This window comes from Crotalus tigris, unplaced genomic scaffold, assembly GCF_016545835.1.
Source record: "Crotalus tigris isolate CLP2741 ecotype Arizona unplaced genomic scaffold, ASM1654583v1 scf7180000019065.834497, whole genome shotgun sequence".
Classification (NCBI taxonomy): domain Eukaryota; kingdom Metazoa; phylum Chordata; class Lepidosauria; order Squamata; family Viperidae; genus Crotalus; species Crotalus tigris.
In genome coordinates, this window is record NW_024097356.1 from 459,007 (window position 1) to 486,923 (window position 27,917).

Consider the following 27,917-nt stretch of genomic DNA (forward strand, 5'->3'; position numbering starts at 1 on the left):
GCTAATAAGAGGGAAACAGGCCTAGCGGGCAGTTATCTCATGTTAAGTGCCCCATGGCGAATTGTCCCAGACCCCTGGATAATGCAGACCCCGCATCAACATGGGAAAGAGCCTGAAAGACAAGGGGGAAGTTGCCATCTTTATTGGGGGGGGGTGACAAAAAGACCCCTGGGCAGGGAAATCACCTCAGGGAACGCCAGGTGAGCCCCCCCGAGTCTTCCAGGCCAAGGGCCGGTGAGGCCGCTGCCCCTGAACGTGGTGAGCTGGACAGGAGCAGGAGGAGGCATTGGTTGGGCAGAGGGGTGTTCACGCAGCGAGACCCCCGTAGCTCTTTCTGGTGAAGAAAACTCCCGGAGGGGTGACCCGGCACGAGGGGCTGCGAGCCACAACGTCTGAAAGTATACCTGAGCATGGAGAATCCTGAGAATCCTAACTTGCAAGCCATTCCAGCAAGTTTCTAGTCCCTATGAAGGTGCAGCCCAGCCGACCAATGGCTGGGCCTCTCCAGAGGTGGTCCAGAAGGCCGAGAAAGGTTGTGTTTGAACTGAGGGGCTGGGAACAGTCTGGATTTGGGGGGGGGGTCTTCTGCCATTTTCTTTTTTTTCCCCACTCGACACGAAGCGTGTGCAGAACCCGGCTGTCTTGGGTGGCAGGACAGGGAGCGTCTCTCTCTTGACGTGCTCAGGAGACGCCCCGCTGCCTCTGACCCAGGAGGCTGCAGGAGAAAAGAGCCAGGCTGCAAACCACCCAGCGGAGGAAGGCTGTGGGAGCGGGAGGCCCACGGAGCGTCTTCGCAAAAAGAAGACGGCGGAAGCGCAGAACGGCCGGCCCTGAAAACGGAGCGTTTCCTTTGTAAACAGGATGTGGAGCTGGAGGAAGAGGCGGCAAAGGGGGCACCTCGCTTGGCAGTTCCAAAACTCTTACCATGGTTTGATTCTGCAAGGCGCTCCTGGCCTGCCTCAGCGGTCCGAGGGACCTTCGGACCAGGAGGCGCTGAGTGCGAGGAATCGAAGTGGACCTCTGCCCTCTGCCTCATCCTTGCTCTCCTGGGGTGGATTTTCTGCCAGGTGGTCTCTCCAGACGGGCACCTGAGTGCATTGCCTGGCACAGGGGTAGGCAACCGTGGCTCTTTTATGACTCGTGGACTTCAACTCCCAGAATTCCTGAGCCAGCCATGCTGAGGAGAAAGGGAGAGGTTTCCAAGCTGAGCCAGGCTGGCTGAGGAATTCTGGGAGTTGAAGTCCAGGAGTCATGAAGGGGCCAAAGTTTCTCCCATGCTGACTCAGGAATTCTGGGAGTTGAAGTCCGCGAGTCATGAAGGGGCCATAGTTCCCCCATGCTGGCTCAGGAATTCTGGGAGTTGAAGTCCACAAGTCATGAAGGGGCCAAAGTTTCCCCCATGCTGGCTGAGGAATTCTGGGAGTTGAAGTTCACCAGTCATGAAGGGGCCAAAGTTCCCCCATGCTGGCTCAGGAATTCTGGGAGTTGAAGTCCACGAGTCATAAAAGAGCCAGGAGCAGGGAAGAATGGAGGCCGGGATGCGTGGAGAAGAAATGGGACAAAAACATATTTTTTCTTGGCCTATGGAGGTTCCTCGTCATCCGGGTCTCGGCTCTCCCAAAGGTGCCCTTTCCAAGAGGCGAGTGGACTGCCTTGGTTTTTCCTAGGAGACGCTTCGCTTCGGTTCCGATGAAGCCTCCAGGAGGAGAAGGGAAACATCTTCAAGGGAAAACCAAGAAAGTCCTGTCACCTCTTGGAAAGGACACCTTTGGGCGCACCTTTTTTGCGCCGTCACTAAAACGGCATTTCAGGAAGCTTTGCATAGTTGAGGGTACCGGCAGTCCTCCACTTACGACCACTTGTGCTTAGTGACCGTAGTTACAACAGCACTGAAAAAAGTGACTTACGACCAGTCCTTGCCCTTATGACCACTGCGGCATCCACACGGCCATGGGATCAATATCCGGGCGCTTGGCAATTGGCCTGCAAGTACGTGATTGCTATCGGTGACCTTCCCAGCCGGCTTCTGACAAGCGACATCACTGGGGGGGACGCAGGGTTCGCTTAACGACTGCCTGATTCGCTTAACAATGGCAGCGGATTCCGTTAATGGTGGAGCCGTGGTGGCGCAGGGGTCAGAGCGCAGCACCGCCGGCTGACTCTGCATTCCACAGCCATCCTTGCGAGGTTGGCCAAATGAGGACCCCCGATCGTTGGGTCTCCTCTTGAGAAGGAAGGGGGCTGGACTAGAAGACCTCCCAGGTCCCTTCCACCCATTATTTGGCTTGTTAAATAATGCCGGCTCTGTAAACCGCCAGGAGAGGTCCGTGAAGCCCTGATGGGGCGGTATGTAAGTCTAAGTGCTATTGCTGTTGCTTAGCCACTGTGGCAAAAAGGGTCTCAAAAAAAATCAGGTGTGACTTATTTAGCAACCTCATTTCTTAGCCATGGAACATGGCCGTAAGGCGAGGACTAGTCCTCCTGGCCTCGGTTCCCCCGTGGGGGGAAAGGGCCACGTGTCTGAGCGGGTCCTTGAGCCTTCCTAGGGAGCAAAGTTTGGGCAGGAGCGAGTGGGGAGCGGAGAGGGCGCCTGGGCATAAGCAGAGGGCGAGGGCCTCCTTCAGAGCAGCACGCAGGGCTTCTTGGGCTTGGGCGGGGCCGGGTTGAGCACCGCCCGGACGGCCTCGGTGAAGACTTCCTTGATGCCCTCCTGGTTGAGGGCCGAGCACTCCAGATACTTGACGGCGTGGATCTGCTTGGCCAGGCCGGCGCCCTGCTGGGGGGTGACGGGCAGCTGGCTCTGCTCCTTCAGCTTCTTCAGGGTGTCGGGGTTGCTGCGGAGGTCCTTCTTGGTGCCCACCAGCAGGATGGGCACGTCGGGGCAGTGGTGGCAGACCTCCGGGTACCACTTGTGCTTGACGTTCTCGTAGGAGGGCGGGCTGGCGATGGAGAAGCAGATGATGAAGACGTTGGTCTGCGGGTAGGAGAGTGTCCGGAGGCGGTCGTACTCCTCCTGCCCGGCCGTGTCCCACAGGTTGAGGTTGATCGTCCGGCCGTCCACCGTGTTCTGCGCGCTGTAGTTGTCGAAGACGGTGGGGATGTACTCGTTGGGGAAGGCGTTGGTGGTGTAGCAGATCAGCAGGCAGGTCTTGCCCACCGCCCCGTCGCCCACCACCACGCACTTGATGCTCTGCATCTCGGCCGCTCACCCGGGACCCTCCAGGCTCTGTCTCAGCAACCTGCGGGAGACCCAAGAAAGGGGAAACGTTGGGAAGGGGCTGGCCCAGAGAAGGGCCCGTGCGTAGGCACAGGCGGTCCTCAAGTTACAGCCACTCGCTCAGTGACCATGCGGAGTTACAACGGCACTGAACAACGGTGACTTAGGACCATTTTTCACATGACCGTCTCAGCATCCCCGGGGTCACGTGATCAAAATTCAGACACTTGGCAACTGGCATGTACTTACAACGGTTGCAATGTCCAAAGGTCACCTGATCATCTCTGACAACCAGAGTCAACGGGGAAGCTGGATTCACGCAACCACCCATGTTACTAACTTAACTGCAGTGATTCCCTTAAGGAGAGAAGCAACCTGGAACTAAGGAGAAACTGCCTGACAATGAGAACAATTAACCAGTGGAACAACCTGCCTCCAGAAGCGGTGAATGCTCCAACACTGGAGGTTTTTAAGAAGAGACTGGACAGCCCTTTGTCCGGAATGGTATAGGGCAGTGGTGGCGAACCTATGGCACGGGTGCCAGAGGTGGCACTCAGAACCCTCTCGGTGGGCATACACGCCATCGCCCCAGTCCTGGGCCTTCAGCTGGGTTTTATAAACCCTTTTTGCTTTAGGCCTCCACCGCCGTATGCAAAAAAAAAAAGGTTCAATCAGTCAATTTCAACTTCTTGCGGGAAAAAAAAAAGATTTTGCAAAGTTGGTCCCACCCAATCTGCCGTTACCACCACAGCTACGTCCACCCAATGGGCCACACTCACCCAATGGGCCACGCCCACCCGGCACCCAACGATGCATAAGTGGGTTTTGGGTTGCAGTTTGGACACTCGGTCTCTAAAAGGTTCGCCATCACTGGTATAGGTTCTCCTGCCTGAGCAGGGGGTTGGACTAGATGACCTCCAAGGTCCCTTCCAACTTTATTACTACTACTACTACTACTACTACTACTACTACTACTACTACTATTATTAGCAGCAGCAGCAGAAGAAGATGTTGTTAAAAGGGGGCAAAACTCACTTAACAATTTTCTCCCTCAGCAACATAAATTTTGGGTTTAATTATAGGTTGTACGTTGAGGACTGTCTGCATGTGTGTGTGAGACCCAATCAGCCCCCCCCCCAGCCTGCTCTTCATCGTTGCCCCCTCCCCGAGGGACGAGATCCTTTAGCTGCCCTTTGCCCTGTCTCACACAGGAGCCTGTCTGGTTTCTTCCCTTTTCATAGATCGTCCCATTCTCATATGTTACAGGCTGGGTGGGCTGCTTTAAAAAGATGCCCCCCCTCCCAGCCGATGGTGGTTCACTCCGAAAGGGGCACCTTATTCACTTCCTGCCCTGTGTTCAAGGGGTGGCCACAAATGGCTAGCAAGACCGCCAGTTGCTTTGGATCAGGAGTGTCCAACCTTGCCAACTTCAGCTGGCTGGGGGATTCTGGGAGTTGAAGTCCACAAGTCATAAAGTTGCTGAATTTGGAGACCCCTGGCCTAAAGAGCCAAGCTGGTCCCTGAACTCTGCTGGCAGGGGGATTCTGGGAGTCTTAAAAGTTGCTGGCTTTAGACCAGTGTTTCTCAACCTTGACAATTTTAAGGTATGTGGACTTCAACTCCCAGAATTCCACAGCCAGCATTGCTGGCTGTGGAATTCTGGGAGTTGAAGTCCACATGCCTTAAAATTGTCAAGGTTGAGAAACACTGCTTTAGACTGAGACGGCTGGTCAGTTCTCACTCAGCCTGTCCAGTCCAGCTTGAAAGCAACTCTCCTGGATTTCGGACAGCAGCCTGATCCAGCTTTCCCTGGCCAGCCCACCCAAGGCGACAAAGGTCTGTGCAGCTTGACTGCAGCCCTCCCAGCCTCCTCCCTTCGCAGCTAAATTCACACAATCCGTTTGCAGAAAGCTTTCCTAATCACATCGCAACGAAGAAAAAAACAGCAACGCGCAAAACCTCTCATCTTTTTCTTTCTCTGTGAATTGTCGTGGCACGCCTCGGTGGGCGATGTGAAATCAAGTTGTAAGCGTTTCCTGGAGGGTGCCGTTTGTGTGAGTTGACAGTCTGACAGTAAATGGATAGTTAAAGTGTAAGACTCTAACAAGTCTTGGGGCAGATGGTAAACAGTTGGCACTTCAGCTGTTCTTCCACGAATTGAAATGGTGTGCAATTAACCAGTGGAACCACCTGCCTCCAGAAGCGGTGAATGCTCCAACACTTGAAGTTTTTAACAAGAGACTGGACAGCCATTTGTCCGAAATGGTATAGGGTTTCCTGCCTGAGCAGGAGGCTGGACTAGATGACCTCCAAGATCCCTTCCAACTTTATTATTGATCATCGCACAGTCAGCCAGATGTTCAGACTGGATTTGGCATTTTGTCTACCTATTGAGTCCTTACCTTATTATTATTATTATTATTATTACTATTACTATTAATTAGTGAGCTTTCAAGATGCTACAGGACGTGGGAACTGATTTCTGAAAATGATGTGGCTGATAGTTAGTTCTCATGTTGAATGACTAGATGAAAGGAAGGAAGGAAGGAAGGAAGGAAGGAAGGAAGGAAGGAAGGAAGGAAGGAAGGAAAGGAGGGAGGGAGGGAGGGAGGAAGGGAGGAAGGAAGGAAGGAAGGAAGGAAAGAAAAGATGAAGTGAAGAAAGCCAAGGCTCAAAATGAACTGAGGCTTGCGACCAAAGTCAAAAATAACAAAAAAAGCTTCTTTCAACATGTAAAAAACAAGAAAAAAGTGAAGGAAATGATTGGTCCATTAGTGGGTGGAAGTGGCAAGAAGGTGACAAGCAACAGGGAGAAAGCAGAACTATTTAACTCATTTTTTGCATCTGTCTTTACACAAAGGGAAAAAACAGACCAACCTATCAAAAATAGTGCCACAAAAAACAAAACAGAAACACAAGTTAAGATAGGCAAGAAAATCGTTAGTGAGCACCTGTCCAGCCTAGATGAGTTCAAATCGCCAGGACCAGACGGATTACACCCCAGAGTTCTCAAGGAACTGGCAGATGTGATATCGGAGCCACTGAACTATATTTTTCAAAGATCCTGGAACACAGGGGAACTACCAGAGGACTGGAAAAGAGCTGATGTAGTTCCCATCCTCAAAAAAGGAAAAAAAATGGATCCAGGAAATTACAGACCTATCAGCCTGACCTCAATACCTGGGAAGATCCTGGAAAAGATAATCAAACAACGAATCAACGAACACCTAGAGGCAAACAAAGTCATTACTAAAAGCCAACATGGGTTTGTCAAAAATAGATCATGCCAGACAAATCTTATTGCATTCTTTGACCAAGTGACAAAATTAGTGGATCAGAGGAATGCTGTGGACATAATTTACTTGGACTTCAGTAAGGCATTTGATAAAGTAGATCACAACCTACTACTTGACAAGATAGAAAAATGTGGGGTAGACAGAACCACCACCAGATGGATCCGTAGCTGGCTGACCGGCCGTACTCAGCGAGTGGTCCTCAATGGAACTGCATCTATATGGAGGGAAGTGTGTAGTGGGGTGCCCCAGGGCTCTGTTCTGGGCCCAGTACTCTTCAACATCTTCATCAACGATTTGGATGAAGGGATAGATGGGGAACTCATCAAATTTGCAGACGACACCAAGCTGGCAGGAATAGCCAACACTCCAGAAGACAGGCTTAAGATACAGAAGGATCTGGACAGACTTGAACACTGGGCACTAACTAACAAAATGAAATTCAATGGTGAAAAAAGCAAGGTTCTACATTTAGGCAAGAAAAACCAAATGCACAAGTACAGCATAGGTGGCACCATGCTCAATAGTAGTAACTGTGAGAGGGACCTCGGAGTCCTAGTAGACAATCACTTAAATATGAGCCAGCAGTGTGCTGCAGCTGCCAAAAAGGCCAACACAGTGCTAGGCTGCATTAACAGAGGGATAGAATCAAGATCACGTGAAGTATTAATACCACTCTTCAATGCCTTGGTAAGGCCACACTTGGAATACTGCATCCAGTTTTGGTCACCACGATGTAAAAAAGATGTTGAGACTCTAGAAAGAGTACAGAGAAGAGCAACAAAGATGATTAGGGGACTGGAGGCTAAAACATATAAGGAACGGTTGCTAGAATTGGGTATGTCTAGTTTAACGAAGAGAAGGACAAGGGGGGACATGATAGCAGTATTCCAATATCTCAGGGGCTGCCATAAAGAAGAGGGAATTAAGCTATTTTCCAAAGCACCTGAAGGCAGGACAAGAAGCAACGGGTGGAAACTAATCAAGGAGAGAAGCAACCTAGAACTAAGGAGAAACTTCCTGACAGTGAGAACAATTAATCAGTGGAACAGCTTGCCTCCAGAAGCAGTAAATGCTCCAACACTGGAAGTTTTTAAGAAGAGACTGGACAGCCATTTGTCCGAAATGGTGTAGGGTTTCCTGCCCGAGCAGGGGGTTGGACTAGATGACCTCCAAGGTCCCTTCCAACTTTACTACTATTACTAAAAGAGGGAGGGAGGGAGGGAGGGAGGGAGGGAGGGAGGAAGGAAGGAAGGAAGGAAGGAAGGAAGGAAGGAAGGAAGGAAGGAAGGAAGGAAGGAAGGAAGGAAAGGGAAAAGGAAGGGGTCAGCCAAGAAACCAAATTAAACCAACCCAGAGTTCTCCTCTGAGCACCAATGACCAAGTTCAAATTATCCTACTTCATATACATGATGTGAAGGCCCAGCTCTCTAGAGACTCTAAGGCTGAGAAAGGTGGAAGGAAGGAGAGGAGGACAACCAGCATAAGATGGCTGGACCTAGTCACAGTGGTGATGGCGGCACCATTGGAAGGCTTGAGGGACCAGAATTCACAGAATTTTATAGAATAAATAGAGTTGGAAGGGACCTCAGAGGTCTCCTAGTCCAACCCTCTCCTCAAGCAGAAGACCCTCCATCATTCAGACAAATAGCAGTCCAATCTTTTTCTGAAGACCTCCAGGGATGGAGCACCAGAAGTTCTGGAGGCAAGCTGTTCCACTGGTTAATGGTTCTCTCTGTCAGGATAGTTCTAGACTGCTTCTCTCCTTGAGGAGTTTCCGTCCATTGCTTCTTGTCCTGCCTTCTTCAGGCGCTTTGGAGAAGAGCTGGACACCCGCCCCCCTTCTTTGGGGCAGCCCCTGAGATATCGGAAGACTGCTGTCATGTCCCCCTTCGTTGTCTTCAGCCCACAGAAGTGCAGTTGTCTTACTTCTAGGGAGAAGATTCGATGGGGCTTTGCTTTCCTGAACAGGGACCCTCCTTTCTGCACCCCACTTGCACCAGCTCCCCATAACCCCGGAAGGGGTCTATGGGCTGCTCTGGGCTTGCAGATCCCCTTTCCCATTTATTCTGCTCCCCAGAGTCTCTCTTGTGGAAAGGCTGCTGAACGAGGTGGGGCTGTTGGGGGTCACAGCAGGCAGCGAAGTGCTGGCCTGGTGGACAAATGGCCTGGAGAGGCCGGGAAGTGTCTCAAGGCTAAATAATAATAATAATAATAATAATAATAATAATAATAATAATAATAATAATAATAATAAGGCACTACCTTGACGTGGTTGTGGGCTTGTGTACTCTGAGGAAGATGAGAGCTATGCCAGAGGTTCAACCATACTGGACAGGTCTCATCAGAGGAGTCAGACAAAGAGTGTCTCTCCCATAAAAAATATGGTGAGACGTAAATTTCAGAATGCCATACCGGCTCGGACGTCGCCCGGGTTAACAAGGTCCGCACTAGATATTGGAGTTCCTGGATATCTGGTGAAAAATGGGTTACAGGACTCAGGACTGTTGGCTGAGCAACCAGGGCCAGCAGCTGCAGAACTACTGGAAGAAAAGGTGTTTACCCGTCGCAGATACACAGTGATGGAAAACAAAGAAATAATGATCTGTTACTACAGATCAAGTCCAACAAGAAGAGGATATCTAAAACGAATGCACCAATTCTGGAAAGAACAACATCCAGAATCAGAAATAACAGAACAGAGACTAGCAGATCAACGCCGATTTATAACACGAAATAAAGTATTTACAGAAACAGAATTGGACGAACTGCAAAGGTTTACCCAGGGCAAAGAAATCAAAGCCTTACAAGAAGTAATTCAGAATGTAGAGGCAAACCAGGGGGAGTTGGCAGTGAAAGAATCCAGTAGAGATATACAACTGTTCTCATTTGGAAACCAGGCACCTCTTCCTCAGGAAGAACAAAACCCTCTAACTAAAGAAATAAAAGAATTGAAACAAAGAATAACTGAGCATCTAGAACAGCACAAAAACAACAGAATAAGGCTACCTGCATTGAAGCTTGTTCCAAAGAAACAGCTAGCACAAGCATTAAAAGATGCAAATATTGCAATATCAAGTATAAGCACCAATTCATGCAAGAAACAAACCAACTAATGTACAGCACAGCTGCAGTTATAACAGAATACCTGGGATGCAAAATCAACAAAGAAGAAAAACAAACAAACAGTGCACCAGAAAAATGGAAGGTTAGACTAGAAAATAAGATCAGCAAGTTAAGATCACATGCAAGCAAGCTAGAACAGATGAAAGAAAAGAAGCTGAAGAACAAGAAGACCAAAGAATACCTAATCAAGAAATACCACTTAGAAACAAGGAAGATCAAGGAAGCACTGGAAATAATAAAGCAACAAATAACAGCTATAGCCAGGAAAATCAGTAGATATGAAGCTCGAATTGCAAACTATAGGCAGAACCTCCAATTTCAATCCAATCAGAAACGTTTCTACCAATCCATCAATGGAGAAACTGCAAGGAATCAGTCAGTACCTGACAAGGAAGAAACAGTGCAGTTCTGGAAGCAGATATGGGATAACCCAAAGAAATACAACAAGGATGCGGCTTGGTTAAAAGAGGTGGATGCAAATAAAACAGAAGTTGAAATGAAAGAACTAGTAATAACAACAAAAATGGTAGAAAAAAGAGCAAAGAAAATCAAAAATTGGTCAGCACCAGGTGAAGATGAACTGCATGGGTTTTGGTTGAAACATCTAACTGTTATACACCCACTCATTGCCAAACAGTTCAACAATATACTACAAGGAGGAGAAATTGAAAAGTGGCTAACAACTGGGAAAACCTACCTAATAATGAAAAATCCAGCAAAAGGGGCAACACCAGGTAACTACAGGCCAATTACCTGCTTACCAACAACTTTCAAATTACTAACTGGTGTAGTAGCTGATGCAGTGCAACAGCATCTAGTTGAAAACAATCTCTTTCCACCTGAGCAGAAAGGAAACCGCCCCAATAGCAGAGGAACAAAAGATCAACTCCTAATAGACAAAATGATCTTGGAAAACTGCAAGAGAAGGAAGACCAACCTGAATGTGGCATGGATTGACTACAAAAAGGCATTTGACTCTCTGCCACATGATTGGATAATAAAGTGCCTAGAAATAACAGGAGTCAGTAGAAACATCAGAAAATTTGTGCAAAGATCGATGGCACAATGGAAGACACAGTTGCAGATCAATGGTGAGAGGCTGGGAGAGGTTAATATCAAGAGAGGAATATTTCAAGGAGATTCATTATCACCATTACTATTTGTTATTGCACTGTTTCCTCTGTCAACAATACTGAATAACTCAGGACATGGCTATCAAACATCAAAAACATCTGCCAGACTATCCCACCTCCTTTATATGGATGATCTGAAGCTGTATGGAAAAACATCATCTGAAATAGAATCGCTGCTCAACACTGTCCGTATATATAGCCAAGATATTGTAATGGAGTTTGGCTTGGACAAATGTGCCACACTTACTATCAAACAAGGAAAAATAATGAAAACTGAAGGAATCAAGATGCCCCACGAAAATAACATTAAGAGTCTGGATGAGGAAGAGTACTACAAATACTTGGGTATCCTTCAAGCTGACAACATCAAGCACACTGAAGTCAAGAAAAAGATTAGAGGTGAATACATCAAGAGAGTGAAGAAGATCTTAAAGTCCAAACTCAATGGAGGAAATACCATAAAGGCAATCAACACCTGGGCAATCCCAGTCATTAGGTACACAGCTGGAATAGTGGACTGGACTCAAGCAGAACTAAAAGCAATGGATAGGCAGACCAGAAAAATAATGACAATGAATCATGCCCTTCATCCACGCAGTGACATTGATAGACTTTATCTACCAAGGCAAATAGGTGGGCGTGGAATGCTACAAGTACATCAGATGGTTGAAGAAGAAAAAATGGCTTTGGAAGAATATCTGAAGAACAATGATGAAGATGCACTGAAATTAGTATATCAGGAAGGCTTACTAACTACTGGAGAGACCAAACTGGCCTACAAGAAAGACCAAATGAAGAACAGAATAGAGGCATGGGAAGACAAAGCACTACATGGCCAATACATGAAAAAAATAGCTGGGAAAGCAGATAATAATAAAACCTGGCAATGGCTAAGAGCAGGAAAATTGAAGAAAGAGACCGAGGGACTAATTCTGGCTGCACAAGACCAAGCCTTAAGGACAAATGCATACAAAGTCAAAATTGAGAAGACAGCAACAGACAGTAAGTGCCGCCTATGCAAAGAAGCTGAAGAAACAGTGGACCACTTGGTAAGCTGTTGCAAGAAGATTGCACAAACTGATTACAAGCAGCGGCATGACAAAGTAGCAACAATGGTGCATTGGAAGATCTGCAAAAAATATCATTTGCCTGTAAGCAAAAACTGGTGGGATCATAAAATAGAGAAAGTCATAGAAAATGATAAAATTAAACTGCTCTGGGACTTCAGAATTCAAACAGACAAGCACCTGCAACATAACACCCCAGACTTAACAATTGTCGATAAGAAAGACAAAAAAGTCTGGATAGTGGACGTGGCAGTGCCTGGAGATAGCAGAATAGAAGAGAAAGAACTGGAGAAGATAACAAAATACAAAGACCTACAAATAGAAATAGAAAGACTGTGGCAAAAGCAAGCAAGGGTAGTACCAATAGTCATAGGCTCCTTGGGTGCAATCCCAAAACAACTGGAGCACCACTTGAACACCATTGGCATTGACAAATTCGCTATTAGTCAATTGCAAAAGGCGGCCTTATTAGGAACTGCTTCCATCCTGCGACGATATCTGTAATACCATCAAACATCCACATCTGCCTATCCCAGGTCCTGGGTAAGGACTCGATAGGTAGACAAAATGCCAAATCCAGTCTGAACATCTGGCTGACTGTGCGATGATCGATAATAATAATAACAGACAGTAAGTGCCGCCTATGCAAAGAAGCTGAAGAAACAGTGGACCACTTGGTAAGCTGTTGCAAGAAGATTGCACAAACTGATTACAAGCAGCGGCATGACAAAGTAGCAACAATGGTGCATTGGAAGATCTGCAAAAAATATCATTTGCCTGTAAGCAAAAACTGGTGGGATCATAAAATAGAGAAAGTCATAGAAAATGATAAAATTAAACTGCTCTGGGACTTCAGAATTCAAACAGACAAGCACCTGCAACATAACACCCCAGACTTAACAATTGTCGATAAGAAAGACAAAAAAGTCTGGATAGTGGACGTGGCAGTGCCTGGAGATAGCAGAATAGAAGAGAAAGAACTGGAGAAGATAACAAAATACAAAGACCTACAAATAGAAATAGAAAGACTGTGGCAAAAGCAAGCAAGGGTAGTACCAATAGTCATAGGCTCCTTGGGTGCAATCCCAAAACAACTGGAGCACCACTTGAACACCATTGGCATTGACAAATTCGCTATTAGTCAATTGCAAAAGGCGGCCTTATTAGGAACTGCTTCCATCCTGCGACGATATCTGTAATACCATCAAACATCCACATCTGCCTATCCCAGGTCCTGGGTAAGGACTCGATAGGTAGACAAAATGCCAAATCCAGTCTGAACATCTGGCTGACTGTGCGATGATCGATAATAATAATAATAGTAGTAGTAGTAGTAGTAAAGTTGGAAAGGACCTTGGAGGTCATCTAGTCCAACCCCTTGCTCAGGCAGGAAACCCTACACCATTTCGGACAAATGGCTGTCCAGTCTCTTCTTAAAAACTTCCAGTGTTGGAGCGTTTACTGCTTCTGGAGGCAGGCTGTTCCACTGGTTAATTGTTCTCCCTGTCAGGATAGTTCTAGGTTGCTTCTCTCCTTGATTAGTTTCCAACTGTTGCTTCTTGTCCTGCCTTCAGGCGCTTTGGAGAATAGCTCTTCTTTGTGGCAGCCCCTGAGATACTGGAAGACTGCTATCATGTCCCCCCTCGTCCTTCTCTTCGTTAAACTAGACATACCCAATTCTAGCAGCCGTTCCTTATATGTTTTAGCCTCCAGTCCCCTAATCCTCTTTGTTGCTCTTCTCTGTACTCTTTCTAGAGTCTCAACATCTTTTTTACATCGTGGTGACCAAAACTGGATGCAGGATTCCAAGTGTGGCCTTACCAAGGCATTGTAAAGTGGTATTAATACTTCACGTGATCCTGATTCTATCCATTCATTCATTCATTCATTCATTCATTCATTCATCTGCATTCCAGACTTCTTTTCGTGCTAGGGAATCAGCAGGAGTCTAGAAGCCCTATTTTTCAACAAACAAAGGTAAACTTCGACTTACAAGCTTTAATTTGGTGATCGTTTGAAGTTACAAATGTGACTTATGACCGTTTTTTTCACACTTACGACCGTCACAGCATCCCCACTGATCAAAATTCGGACGCTTGGCAACCAGATCAGGTTTGTGACAGTCACATGTCCCTTGGGGGGCTCCTGGGATCCCCTTTTGTGACATTCCAGCAAGTCAATGGAAAAAGCCAGATTCTCTTAATAACTAGGTTACTAACTTATCCACTGCAGTGATTCACTTAACAACGGTGGCAAGAGAGGTCACAAAACGGGGCAAAACACACTCCACCATAGTCTTGCTTACCAAGGGACTCCATTTTGGGCTCAACTGTGCTCGTAAGTCGAGGACTGCCTGTCTATTTCATTAAAAGCCCAAAGCTTTCGGGAGACGCAGCGTCTCATGAAGGACGTCACTCTTCACAAAGCTTCTGCTTTCTGTTCATTGGGAAAGTCGGAAAAGTCCCATTTTTAACCTCTGGCCCTTCGGGCCCCAAGGAGGAAGGGAGGATGCCCACCTCCTTGCCGCCTCCCCTAGCTTCTGTGGAGGAAGGGACCCCGGGCGGGCATGGTGAGCCTCGACAGGAGAGAAGCGGAAGTGAGGAGCAGTTTGCAGAAATCTAAACAGGAAGCCCGCCAAGCAGGGGCAGCCAAAGACTACTTGGTGCCCCAGGCAGGAAATCAAAATGGAAGGGCCCCCTCCTCCCCCCCCCATCACCAGGGAAGGAACTTCTGGGGAGCCCCCCCCCACCTTGAAGTTCTCCCACCTTCAGTGGTGGGAAAAGAAAACCTGAATGCACAGGTAGAGAGTAAGGGGTACCTGGCTCAACAGGAGTTAATTGTGAGAGGGATCTCGGAGTCCTAGTGGACGGTCACTTCAGTGTGAGCCAGCCGTGGGCTGCAGCTGCCAAAAAAGCCAACACAGTGCTAGGCTGCATCAACAGAGGGATAGAATCAAGATCACGTGAAGGGTTAATACTACTTTACAAGGCCTTGGTGAGGCCACACCTGGAATGCTGCATCCAGTTTTGGTCATCACGATGTAAAAAAAGATGTTGAGACTCTAGAAAGAGGGCAGAGAAGAGCAACCAAAACGATCAGGGGACTGGAGGCTAAAGCATACAAGGAACGGTTGCTGGAATTGGGGTGTCTAGTCTAGTGAAAAGGAGGATGGGGGGACATGATGGCAGTATTAGAGGGGCTGCCACACAGAAGAAGGGGGGGGTCTCAACCTGTTCTCCAAAGAACCCGAAGGCAAGACAAGAAGCAACGGATGGAAACTTAGGGCAGGCACGAGTTGCCAAGTGTCCAAATTTTGGTCACATGGCCCCGGGGATGCTGTAACGGTCGTAAGTGTGAAAAACAGTCCTTTTTTCCACTGCCGTGGTAACTTTGAACGGTCACTAAACAAACGGTTGTAAGTCAAGAACGATTTTTGCACCCAGCTATGGCAAAGGGCTCAAGTGCAGCTGGATGGAGGCAGCGTGTGAGTTTCGCCCGTCAGCCAAAAAAATAGTTTTGGATGCCCTGCTGACTCATTCTCGGTTTGAACATGATGTCCTCCCAGTGACTCAGTGTCCCCAGATGCCGGGGAGGGGAGGGCAGATCTGCCTGTGGCCTGCCAGCACCCGATCCCTGGCAGACGCCAATTCCAGGGTGGGCCCTGGGGGAGCCTCCTTTCCCATAAGGCAGGGGTTCTCAACCTTGGCAACTTTAAGACTTGTGGACTTCAACTCCCAGAATTCCTCAGCCAGCTTTGCTGGCTGAGGAATTCTGGGAGTTGAAGTCCACAAGTCTTAAAGTTGCCAAGGTTGAGAACCCCTGCCATAAGGGGTGGGCTCCTCCAGGCCAGAACAGACCCTTTCTGCCAGGACGGGCCAACCCCTCAAGGCCAGCGTCCCATCAGCACTTCCCCTTCCTGTGCAGGAAACTCATGACTCTCGGCTTCTTCCCGGGCGGTGCAGCCGACGGGCTCTTTTGCAATGCACGTGCAGGACCCTCTCCTTCCCCCCCCCCACGCCCCCCCCCCCGAGGCCCTGCCTAAGTCTGCTTCCGGAGTGGCTCAGAGTCTCTTGCCCAACTTCACCACCATCATCAGCTTCTCTGAATGCCTGCGAGATACACAAAGCCAACGTGGCCAGGCCGCTTCCAACATCTGGCAGAAGCAGTGCTAGCTTTGGGGTCCCACAGAGAACCTGCAGAATCCTTGGCAGGAATTCAAGGGGACCTTCTGGCTAAGGAGTGAACGGTGGGGTTCTTGGTAGCTCATCATCATCATCATCATCATCATCATAACAACAACAATAATAATAAAGTTGGAAGGGATCTTGGAGGTCCTCTAGTCCAACCCCCTGCTCAGGCAGGAAACCCTATACCATTTCATACAAATGGCTGTCCAGTCTCTTCTTAAAAACTTCCAGTGTTGGAGCATTCACCGCTTCTGGTGGCAGGTGGTTCCACTGGTTTTCTTGCAGACGTTTCCTGACCCAACTAGGTAACATGACCAGCGCTGGAAGGGAGAGGGGTTTGGTTTTTCCCTTTTAGCCCTGATAGTAGTAGTAAAGTTGGAAGGGACTAGTTGGGTCATGAAACGTCTGCATGAAAACCACCAAGCTCAGAGATCAACAAGCACCCTCAAATCCTTGGCCTTCGATGAGCCCACCCAGGCTTTCGAAGGTAGAGGCTTTCGGAGGTGCTGGACAGCGATGCTAGTGGACAAACTCATCCGTGGAGTGGCAGGTTGGACTAGATAAGCTCAGGCATCCAGTGGCAGAAGGCCTGTTGCGGGGGACAGAGTGTGAAAGGGGGTTCCCAGATGAAACCCTGAAAAAGTACTGCAATTTTCTGGGATCCCCGACTGTCTTTAGGGCGGTTCCTCCTCTGCACCCCCCCCCCCGTTATGCAAAGGCTGCAGCTATGTGCAAATGGGATGCAAAGGGGGCTGAACCCGCCCTGCCCTGCCCCAGGCACACAAACTCCTTTGTCTCTCCTTGCCAGGAACGTGAGTCATCAGGATCTGTTCGACATGGCGCAAGCCCAACAGCCACTTCTCTCTTGCCACACCTCTGGGGCCATGCAAATAGGGTGGCCTCAATGCTTCCCCTTGGCACATGGCAGAGGCCGGCTCTTCCCCTGGGCTGGCTGGTGGCTTCTGGGTTCCAAACTCAGCCTGGCACTGATGACGTTCCCTAGCTGGGTCACGAAACGTCTGCAAGAATACTGCAGCCAGAAGTGTAAGGACTGGTGTCAAAGCAAAAACATCCAATGTTTTGACAAGACTGTTTTGTTCCCAACAGGGCAGCCCTGGGGGGGGGGGTCTCGACGCACTGAGCATCCCCCCCCCACCCCCGCGCAGGACGGCAAAACAAGGCTCCTCTTTCCCTCCCCAGGAGGACGATGCCACCCTAAGATATATATAACCCAGGATTTACAAGCCACCGTGGATGCACCATGGAACCCATTGGGCCCATTGGGGGTGGGGTGGGGGGGACGTGTTTGGGGCCAGCCAAGGGCACGCAGCTGTTGCCCCACAGGTTGCTGCGATCCCAAATCTGAAATTCACAACCAGCCTTCGCTCTCCTTCCCGGTTTAGCTGGAAGTGGGATGAGCCCATTTGAGGTTGGGGTAACGCGGGCGGTAACTGCAAGGCGATCCAACCGGTCGGTCCTGGAGAAGATCAACCCCGACTGCTCTTGAGAAGGCCAGATCCTGAAGTGGAGACTCAAGGACTTTGGCCCCCTAATGAGAAGGAAGGACTCCCTGGAGAAGAGCCTGATGCTGGGAAAGATGGAGGGCAAGAGAAGAATGGGACGATGGAGAAGGAGGTAGCTGGATGGAGTCCCTGAATCAGTGGGAGTGAGCTTAAATCAGTGGTTCTCAACCTTTTTAATGCCGTGACCCCCAACCGGTCGTAAGTTGAGGACTACTCAACCGGTCGTAAGTCGAGGACTACTCAACTGGTGCAGCACCGTTTGCAGAATGGGACTTTTGGCGGGCTCAGCAGGGCAGAGACAGCCTGGACAATTCCTATTGGCTTTTGAAAGTCAATTGAATAAAAGGGAGTAGCACAGCTAAGGAAAAGGGGGGGGGGGGAAATGGCGGACTGCGTTGTTTGGCGACCCCCGTGAAATGGTCGTTTGACCCCAAATGGGGTCCCGACCCACAGGCTGAGAACCGCTGGCTTAAATGGACTCCAGAAGATGGTGGAGGACAGGGAAGGCCTGGAGGAACGTGGTCCATGGGGTCGCCTTGAGTCAGACACAACTTCGCAACTAACAACAACAACAACGCAGGCATTGGGTTCAAGAGATGGGATGGAAGGAGGATCCTGCATGGGGCCTTTCCCAGACAGAGGGGGAGGAGGGAGAGGAGACAGAGAAGGTCATCCTGAGCTGCTGCTGGGTGGACAATGACATCAGCTCTTTTTGTGGCTGTTGCTATCATTGACCTAAAATGCGGCTATTTGGCTTGATATTGATCTGTTTTGCAGGACCTTCAAAAACGAATCTGCGCCGGGAACTGGTGATGGAGGGATACCAGGCGCCGGGTGCAGGGAAGGCGGCTTGCCAGTCACAACAAACGTTCCCGGTGAAGAGATTCGGGCAGCCCTCGATCTCCAATAGTTCACTTAGTGACCGTTCAAAGTTACAACGGCACTGAAAAAAGTGACGGATGGCCGTTGTTCACACTTACGACCGTCGCAGGATCCCGAGGGTCACGTGATCAAAATTCAGATGCCCGGTGACTGACTCACGTTTACGACGGTTGCAGAGTCCCGGGGTGGGGGGGGGGTCACGTGATCCCCTTTGGCGACCTTCTGACAAGCAGAGTCAATGGGAAAGGCAGACTCATTTAACGACGGTGCGACTGGTTTAACAACTGCGGTGATTCACTTAACAACCGTGGCAAGACAGCTTGTAAAATGGGGCAAAACTCACTTAACAACAATTTTGGGTTCAATTGTGGTCGTAAGTCAAGGACTACTCAGGCTTGGATGAAGGAGCTGCATTTGGAGAAGGTTCAGTCCCCAAGTGCGGGTCCTTCAGCCAAGGGTGGGGGTCTGTAGAGGGGAACCTTTGTAGCTCAGGGTTAAACTGGGGGGTCCTCGGTGGTCTCTGAGCTGGGCGGTTCCCTTGCAGACGTTTTGTGACCCAGCTAGGGAACATCATCAGTGGTAGAAGGGAGGGGGGAGGAGGGGGAGGAGGGGGAGGAGGAGAAGGGGGAGGAGGAGGAGAAAGAGGACGGGGGGGCGGTCTTTGGTGTCTCTGAGTTTGGCGGTTTTCTTGCAGACGTTTCATGACCCAACTAGGGAACATCATCAGTGCTAATAATGATGATGGTAGCACTAATGATGTTCCCTAGTTGGGTCATGAAACGTCTGCAAGAAAATCACCCAGCTCAGAGAGCACCAGGGACCCTTCCTTCCTTCCTTCCTTCCTTCCTTCCTTCCTTCCTTCCTTCCTTCCTTCCTTCCTTCCTTCCTTCCTTCCTTCCTTCTAGCATTGACGATGTTACCCAGTTGAGTCATGAAAAGTCTGCAAGAAAACCACCCAGCTCAGAGAGCACCAAGGACCCCACAGTCCTTCCTTCCTTCTTCCTTCCTTCCTTCCTTCCTTCCTTCCTTCCTTCCTTCCTTCCTTCCTTCCTCCCTCCCTCCCTCCCTCCCTCCCTCCTTCCCTTCTAGCATTGATGATGTTCCCTAGTTGGGTCATGAAACGTCTGCAAGAAAACCGCCCAGCTCAGAGAGAAGCAAGGATTCCACAATCCTCCTGCTCCTCCTCCCTGCAATCCCCACTCCCTTCTAGCACTGACAAAATTACCTAGATGGGTCACAAAACGTCTGCAAGAAAACCATCAAGCTTCGGCTATCCCTTCACCAGGAGCACCTCCAGAATAAACATGGTTCCCGACTTGGGGAAAGCGTGCGCCTGGGGCCTCCATCTCATCTCCACAGTCCTGAGATGGCAGAGCCCCTGTTCCACCGTCACAAAAAAAGGATGCCCAAGCCTATAATGCACTGACAGCACCATCCAAGGGGGAGCCATTTTCCCAAGCTGGGAAGGCCTGGAATCGTGGCTGAAGAGCCTTCGCAGGAATGCTGAGCTGAAACAGATTGCTAACTAACCAAGGCTAGTAGGTAACCGGGTTTTTCAACTCACGGGTCAGTTACCCCCTCCCCCCACACATAAACCTTTGACCCCTGACCTTATGACACTTCTGGACAGGGAATTTTGCTGCTTGACTGAGCCGAGATGGGCTGGATAGGGCAAGTGGGGATGGGGGCAGAAAAGAGGGGCCTCAGCAATTACCCAAGACGAGGGGGGGCAAACCACATGTCACATCTCCGTGGTGCCTCCCACATCCCAGGCCTTGTGGCAACTCTGTACCGTGATGCAACAGATAGGGTCAGTTATGTTGTGCGCCAACGATATCACCAGCTCTCCCCCCAACACAGACTGGAGAGATACTCTCAGAAGGGACCCCCCCATCTTTGTGGGGCACTGCGAGGGACCCCAGGACTCCGGTTCCTCCCCGGGTGAGACCACGAGCGAGCGTCTGTCTCCGAGCAGGAGGAAGGAGGCCTCCCGGGCAGACGGTGGGTCTGTGCTATGGGGAAGTCCAGAAAGGGAACTTGGGGCTTTTGACGGGCAGCCTCCCCCAAGAGGGGTGGAAAAAGCAAGTCAGCATTCTCCGTTTTGGGGGCGGAGGGAGTGTGACCGGAGGACCTCTTGGGAAAAAGGGAAGGTTAACCACCATCTAGCCAGCATGGTTAAACAGGGAGGGAAACAGGCAACCTCCCAGAGTTCAGGAGACGGTGCCGTCCTCCACCATCTGTCCTCCTCTAGTGACCTAGGAAGAGCTGAAGGGCACCCCCCACACTGGGAAATGGAGGGTGGGGGGGCGGCTGGGAGGAAGTCACCCCCCCTGAGGTGTCCCCCCCCCTGCCCAGAACACAGTGATATGGAGGCAGAGAAGTGGGGGCACCCTTTTGTCTGAAATGGTACAGGGTCTGCTGCTTGAGCAGGGGGGTGGACTAGAAGACCTCCAAGGTCCCTTCCAGCTGTGATATTCTATTATTCTGTAGGTTCTCCCCTTCCCCAATTGCTTCCAGCTGGGGGGGGGAGAGGGCTTCTGGGTCCCAAAGGTGCTCTGCTAAAGCAGCATCCCTGGCAACGAGGACCCCCCCTCCCCGAAGTCCCTCCAACACCCCCCCCCATCAGATTCCCGCATCGTCTGAAGGCGGGCCGAGTTTGGGCTTTGCTAGTCCGAATTAAACTGCTCCACTTGCGGCCCTTTCGGAGGGCAAAGTGGCCCCCTCCGCTCTGCACCTCTCCCCCCGGCTTGGCCTCCCCCCTGCCCGAGAAAGCGGCTCTTCCAAAGCGGGTCCCCCCCCCCCACGGCTCCCCTTTTGCTCGGGGCCGCCTCGCTCGGCCGGGAAAGGGCGAGTCCGGAGGCGGAAGGCGACCCTCACAGAGATCGGAAAGACGGGGGGGGGGGAGGGCCGGCGCGTCTCTTCGGAGCCTCCCTGCGCCAGGCCAGTCTACCGCAAGCCAAGGGGGCGGCGGGCGGGGGGGGGGCTTTCGCCGCCCGGCTCATTCGCCGGGACTCCGGGCCAGGCCGGCGGCTGGGAGGTTCCGGCCGCAGCGGCGCCCCGCAAGCCCAGTTCGGGCCCCCCTTGGGCGGCCGAGCCACGATGGGGATTCGGGGCGCGCCCCGTTGCCGAAGGCAGGCGGCTCCATCCCGAAGCGGGGCTGACCGACCCCCCCCCACCCACCCCCGGCGTCCCGCGGGAAGCAGCCCCCCGCGACCCTCCCTGGGGCGGGCAGCCCCTCCCGACAGCCACGGGGGGCTCCTCCAGGGGCCGCTTCCCCCCCCCGGGACCCCCCTGGGTGGGCGGCGGAGGGAGAGGGAGACGGGGGCGCCCGCCCTCCTGCCCCCCCACCCCCCCCGCTCTCCAGCGGACCCGGCTGCCCGGAGCGGCTCGGCCAGGCAGGCGCAGCCGCTGGGCGGGCGGGGCCGGCAGGGCGCGCCCGGCTTCGGGGAAGGCGCCGTTAGCCGCGCTGCGTCCCGGGCCGGGGCCGCCAGGCGGGCGGGCGGGGGGCGGCGAAGAGGGTCCCGGGCCGTCCGGGCGGGCGAGGCGAGACCCACCTGGGCTCATGGCGAGCGAGCGGGCGGCGGCAACGGCGGCTGCTCCCGGTCGGCGCGCGAGAGGACGTGTGCGCGGCCGGAGGAAGTGGGCGAGCTGGAGCGCCCCGCCGACGGGGAAGTTTCCCGCCGCCACCGCCCGCGACGGGGCGGGGGAGCCTCCCGGGCTTGGGGCGGGGCAGCGGCGAGCGGAGAAGTCCTGCCGGCTCCGCTCGGCCCCCCCCCCTTCTCGGCTTTGGGGGTCCCGATTATGAGCCCTCCCCATCCCCGGCCTTAGTGTGTGTGTGTGTGTGTGTGTGTGTGTGTGTGTGTGTGTGTGTGTTTGGGGGTCCCGATTATAAGCCCTCCCCATCCGCGGCCTTAGGGTGTGTGTGTGTGTGTGTGTGTGTCCTCCCCATCCCCGGCCTTAGTGTGTGTGTGTGTGTGTGTGTGTGTTTGGGGGTCCCGATTATAAGCCCTCCCCATCCCCGGCCTTAGGGTGTGTGTGTATGTGTGTGTGTGTGTGTGTGTGTGTGTGTGTTTGGGGGTTCCGATTATAAGCCCTCCCCATCCCCGGCCTTAGGGTGTGTGTGTGTGTGTGTGTGTGTCCTCCCCATCCCCGGCCTTAGTGTGTGTGTGTGTGTGTGTGTGTGTGTGTGTGTGTTTGGGGGTCCCGATTATAAGCCCTCCCCATCCCCGGCCTTAGGGTGTGTGTGTGTGTATGTGTGTGTGTTACACCCATTCAAAGCAAGGAAAGGAATGCATGCATGCAATCGAGGCAGGGGCTCGTGACGTCTGGGCCGGGGTCTCCGGAAGGAGGCGGGAGAGCGGCCCCCCTTCCACCGCCTGGACGGGGCGCAAGGCGGCAGCCCCCCACCCCCACCCTCCAAGGGTCCGGGAGGCGCCGCCCTTCGCTCCCGCCGCCGCGGCCTTTCATCTCTCTAGCTTCCCGGGCGTTTCGGCCTTCGAAGGGCGGTGACAGCTTTGCGGGTTTGTCCGCCGCCCCGAGTCCCGTTGCCGGACGGGCGGCTCTCTCCACTAGCCAGGCCCGCGCGGGGAAGCCTCACCTGCAGGGCACGACCCCGAGGCTTCAGCCGGGGCCCGAAGCCGTGAGCCCCCCTCCTCAAGGGAGGGGTCTGCGGAGCTGGTCTTTTGGACTCCCCTGCCCCACCTTCCTGCTCCGGCGGGGGCTTCGCCACCTTTTGGGCTCTGCCCAGGTGCGGGTCACCCATGCGCAGCCCTCCCCCCCCCAAATACCAGCTTCTCCTGCCTCCCAGTGCACCTCCAGGAGGGCCCTGCTATTTAGGAGTGAGGGAGAGCCAGGGGCACAAAGCCCCTTCCCCAAGACAGCCAACCTGTGGGCAGAAGGGAGGGGCTGGGGTTCCCAGGCTAATGCTATCTAGCAGGGGTTCTCACCTTGGCAACTTTAAGACTTGTGAACTTCAATTCCCAGAATTCCTCAGCCAGCAAAGAATTATTCCAGAGCAGGGGTAGGCAAGCTTGGCCCTTTTATGACTCATGGACTTCAACTCCCAGAATTCCTGAGCCAGCATGGGGGAACTATGGCCCCTTCATGACTCGGGGACTTCAACTCCCAGAATTCCTGAGCCAGCCTGGCTCAGCTTGGAAACCTCTCCCTTTCCCCTCAGCATGGCTGGCTCAGGAATTCTGGGAGTTGAAGTCCACAAGTCATAAAAGAGCCAAGGTGGCCTATCCCTGATCTAGACTATAAAGACCAGCCCAGCCTGACCGGCTTCAAAGCCCCACATCACATAGGGCTGGGCTACCTGCAGGACTGCTCCCCACCCCAGGACGTGTATCTGACCTATCAGATCAGAGAGGGTGGGCACACTCCTAGTCCCCTCCCCTAAATATTACCATCTGACAGGAGCTGGGAAGGTGCCTTTTCCATGGAAGCCCCTGCCCCATAGACCCTTCCCCCCCCACCCCCCAAGTCCAGCCTCCACCGTTTGGCCTCTTCCATTAAGGCCTTACAGACCTGAGTGTCCACCAAGGTGCTGGGAGAAGATTAAAGGATGGCACCTTAGCAGTGATGGGTACCGGGTATTTGTCGGTTTTAATGGTTTATGTTTTAACTGGTTGCGTTTTACAGTTTTTACCATCATTTTATAGGTCTTTTAATCTTTGCTTGGGAGCCGCCCAGAGTTGGCTGAAAGATGGGCGGCTACATAAATGTTTTAAAAACAAAAAGATGTTGAGACTCTGGAAAGAGGGCAGAGAAGGGCAACAAAGAAGATAAAGGGTTTGGAGGCAGAAACATAGGAAGAACGGTTGCAGGAATTGGGTCTGTGTAGTCTAAGAAAGATAAGGACGAGGGGGGACCATGATAGCTGTCTCCCAATATTTTAGGGGCTGCCACAAAGAAGAAGGGGATCCACCTCTTCTCCAAAGAGCCTGAAGGCAGGACAAGAAGCAACGGATGGAAACTCATCATGGAGAGAAGCAACCTGGAATTAAGGAGAAATTTCCTGACAGAGAGAACAATTAACCAGTGGAACTACCTGCCTTCAGAAGTTGTGGATTCTCCAACACTGGAGTTTTTAAAGAGGAGATTGGACAATCATTTGTCCAGAATCGTAAAGTGTCTCCTGCTTGAGCAGGGGGTTGGACTAGAAGACCTCCAAGGTCCAACTGTGTTAGGGAGGGAGGGAGGGAGGGAGGGAGGAAGGAAGGAAGGAAGGAAGGAAGGAAGGAAGGAAGGAGGGGGGGAAGGAAGGGAGGAAGGCAGGAAGGTTTGCTGTTGTTGGGGGGAGGCAAGTGTTGAAGCTAAGCGCATCACTGGCCATTTACAGGTAGTCCTCAACTTATGAGCAACTTATGACCCAAAAATTATGTTGCTAAGTGAGACAATTGTTAAGTGCATTTTGCCCCATTTTACTTTCTTGCCACAGTTAAGTGAATCACTGCAAGTTATTAGGTTAGTAACATGACTTCCCCACTGACTTTGCTTGTGAGAAGGTCTCGTGAACCTGGGCCGCTGCGACCATCATCAATATGACTCAGTTGCCAAGCATCCATGTTTGATCATGTGCCCCTGGGGACGCCACAATGGTTGTAAGTGTGAAAAACAATCATGTCACTTTTTCAGTGCCCTTGTAACTTCGAATGGTCACTAAACGTAAATCAGGGGCTACTTATTCCTATGTTGCTTATGCAGGTAGGTCATCCTCAAAGAAGAGGGAGTCAAGCTATTCTCCAAAGCCCCTGAAGAAGGCAGGAGAAGAAGCAACAGATGGAAACTCATCAAGGAGAGAAGCAACCTGGAACTAAGGACAAACTTCCTGACAGTGAGGACAATTAACCAGTGGAACCACCTGCCTCCAGAAGCAGTAAATGCTCCAACACCGGAAGTTTTTAAGAAGAGACCAGACAGCCATTTGTCCGAAATGGTAGAGGGTTTCCTGCCTGAGCAGGGGGTTGGACTAGATGACCTCCAAGGTCCCTTCCAACTTTTTATATTATTATTATTATTATCGATCATCGCACAGTCAGCCAGATGTTCAGACTGGATTTGGCATTTTGTCTACCTATCGAGTCCTTACCCAGGACCTGGGATAGGCAGATGTGGATGTTTGATGGTATTACAGATATCGTCGCAGGATGGAAGCAGTTCCTAATAAGGCCGCCTTTTGCAATTGACTAATAGCGAATTTGTCAATGCCAATGGTGTTCAAGTGGTGCTCCAGTTGTTTTGGGATTGCACCAAGGAGCCTATGACTATTGGTACTACCCTTGCTTGCTTTTGCCACAGTCTTTCTATTTCTATTTGTAGGTCTTTGTATTTTGTTATCTTCTCCAGTTCTTTCTCTTCTATTCTGCTATCTCCAGGCACTGCCACGTCCACTATCCAGACTTTTTTGTCTTTCTTATCGACAATTGTTAAGTCTGGGGTGTTATGTTGCAGGTGCTTGTCTGTTTGAATTCTGAAGTCCCAGAGCAGTTTAATTTTATCATTTTCTATGACTTTATTTTATTTATTTATTATTATTATTATTACTATTATTACTATTACTATTATCATTATCCCTTCAAATATCCGCTCAGCTCTTTCTTGGAATTCTTCTGCAAGGCTTCGTCGACGGGCAGAGCTGCAAAAGAAGATGCATAGCTCTTCTTTTCGTCTTTAGACGCCTTTTTTCTCCTGTTAACAAAATCCAGCTTGGATTTCTCAAGCAAGCCGCTGTCGTCGCCGCAGCCTTGGGAGCCGCGCCCGGACTGCAGAAGCCCCCGACGGCCGGGGCAAGACAGCCCGGCCGGAGCGGCTGCAGCTGGGTGGGAGGGGGGCGAGGGGAAGATCCGGGCCGGTGAGGCTCGGCTGGGAAGGGGCCAAGGGCCGTTTGCAAGAAAGCAGCCGAAAAGCAGCTCCGGGACTTCCTTCTTCCGAGCCAGGCGCTTTCTCACCGCCACGCGGGGCGGGTCTTCCGTGGGGTTTTCCCCAACAGAGGGGAAGGAAAGGGGGCGTTCTTTCCGTGCCTACGGACTACGGCTCGAAAGCCCGATTTTGTCCCGGGGTTTTTCCAGCGACACGTGTACGGATGCCCGACGGTTGAACTCCACAAGTCTTAAAGTTGCCGGAGTGGGGGACACGCCTCCCCCCCCCAGGGTGCGGGGTTTAATAGTGGGAAATACGGTTTATTTTAGGAAAGAAGACTTGGTGGGGAGGGGAGCACGGTAATAATAATAGCAGAATAACGGAAGGGACCTTAGAGGTCATCTAGTCCAATCCCCTTCTCAGGCAGGAGACCCTATCTAGGGGTAGGCAACCTGGGTTCTTTTATGACTCGTGGACTTCAACTCCCAACTTCCTGGCTCAGGAATTCTGGGAGTTGAAGTCCACGAGTCATAAAAGAGCCAAGTTTGCCTACCCCTGCACCATTTCAGACAAGCGTCTGTCCCGTCTCTTCTTGTTCCGCCCATTCAATCACCAAGTGGCCCAATCTGCGTGCCCACAGGCTCGCGAGTCTGCGCGTCGTGCGAAGCTCACAACACGCGTCGAAACGCTCCTTGACGCGGAGGCGGTTGCGATCCGCGGGACGGGAGCCGGAGCCGCAGATTCCCACGGTGGACTGGGGGGGGGGGCTCCGCTGCACGCGTCTCCACGTGCGTCCGCGCCTCCCTCTGCCGCTAGGGGCCGCTGCCGGCCGGGCGCTCTCTCTCCGCGGCCGAGCCTTGTCGCGATTGGCCGGCGGGGCCGAGTGGGCGGGATCGGCCCCGCCCCTGCCGCCTGCCCGGACTTGGTGCGCGGGCGCCCGGGCGGGAGAGACCATTCGGCGCCGCGGGGGGAGGAGGGGACGGACCACGCGGGCGGGGGAGGGCGCGCCGCTTCCGGGAGGGGCGCACCTGTCCGGAGCCGCACCGGACGCGTCTCCACCTGCCGTCCCAGGCCGGGCCGGGCCGGGCCGCGCCTGCCGATGCGGGAGCGGAGGTGACCCGGCGACATGGCGCTGTGGGGCCGTATCGCGCTGGGGCTGCTCTGCGGCCTCCTCCTGCCGCCGCCCGGCCGCCCAGACGGGACCCCCGGCTCGCACCCGGACGAGGCCACGCTGGAAGGTGAGCGGCGGGCGGGGGAGGGAAGGAGGGGCCCGTTGGCCCCGGGGAGGGTCCTCTCCCGGCTTCAGGAACCCCCAGGCTGGGACCCCCGGGCCGCCTCTCCCCGGAGCCTCTCGGGGTGGGTGGCGGGGACTTTTGGACCCCTGCTTCTACGGGGACTCCCGCGCCCATAACCCCCTGCCTGGGTGGACTCCCACGCCCATAACCCCCTGCCTGGGTGGACTCCCGCGCCCAGAACCCCCTGCCTGCCAGGGTGGGCTCCCATGCCCAGAACCCCCTGCCTCACGAGTACCTGCAGTTCCCAGAGTCCCCTCCTTGCACGGCCGACTCCAGTGCCCACAATCCCCTGCCTAACGGCTGCCTGCAGGACGCAGACTCCGCTGCCCGC

At 52.3% G+C, this 27,917-nt stretch overlaps 2 protein-coding genes across 7 annotated transcripts in view; one reads left to right on the forward strand and one right to left on the reverse strand.

Moving 5' to 3' along the window:
- Positions 1-1,390: 1,390 nt before the first annotated feature.
- RHOG (ras homolog family member G) lies at positions 1,391-27,844 on the reverse strand. 3 transcript variants are annotated; one of them, XM_039358739.1, is made up of 2 exons: positions 27,822-27,844; positions 1,391-3,239 (listed from the first exon to the last, which is right to left on the reverse strand). In XM_039358739.1, exon 2 carries the CDS (start codon positions 3,194-3,196, stop codon positions 2,621-2,623), a length of 576 nt encoding a protein of 191 aa, XP_039214673.1. In that variant the 5' UTR covers positions 3,197-3,239; positions 27,822-27,844; the 3' UTR covers positions 1,391-2,620. The 3 variants fall into 3 exon arrangements, with proteins under 3 accessions (XP_039214673.1, XP_039214671.1, XP_039214672.1); XM_039358737.1 differs by lacking the exon at positions 27,822-27,844 and adding an exon at positions 21,983-22,136; XM_039358738.1 differs by lacking the exon at positions 27,822-27,844 and adding an exon at positions 14,142-14,435.
- STIM1 (stromal interaction molecule 1) overlaps positions 27,262-27,917 on the forward strand; it is a 93,781-nt gene continuing 93,125 nt past the window's right edge. For 2 of the 4 annotated variants that reach the window (XM_039358734.1, XM_039358736.1), the window contains exon 1: positions 27,264-27,529. In XM_039358734.1, the coding sequence (XP_039214668.1) occupies positions 27,418-27,529 (112 nt within the window). In that variant the 5' untranslated portion in view covers positions 27,264-27,417. Of the gene's footprint in view, positions 27,530-27,917 lie in introns of all 4 variants that reach the window. The other 2 variants (XM_039358733.1, XM_039358735.1) reach the window with 2 other exon arrangements.

What these genes read in the sequence shown, in the direction of transcription:
- RHOG (XM_039358739.1), bottom strand. Translation starts at nt 3,196, where the DNA reads ATGCAGAGCATCAAGTGCGTGGTGGTGGGCGACGGGGCGGTGGGCAAG.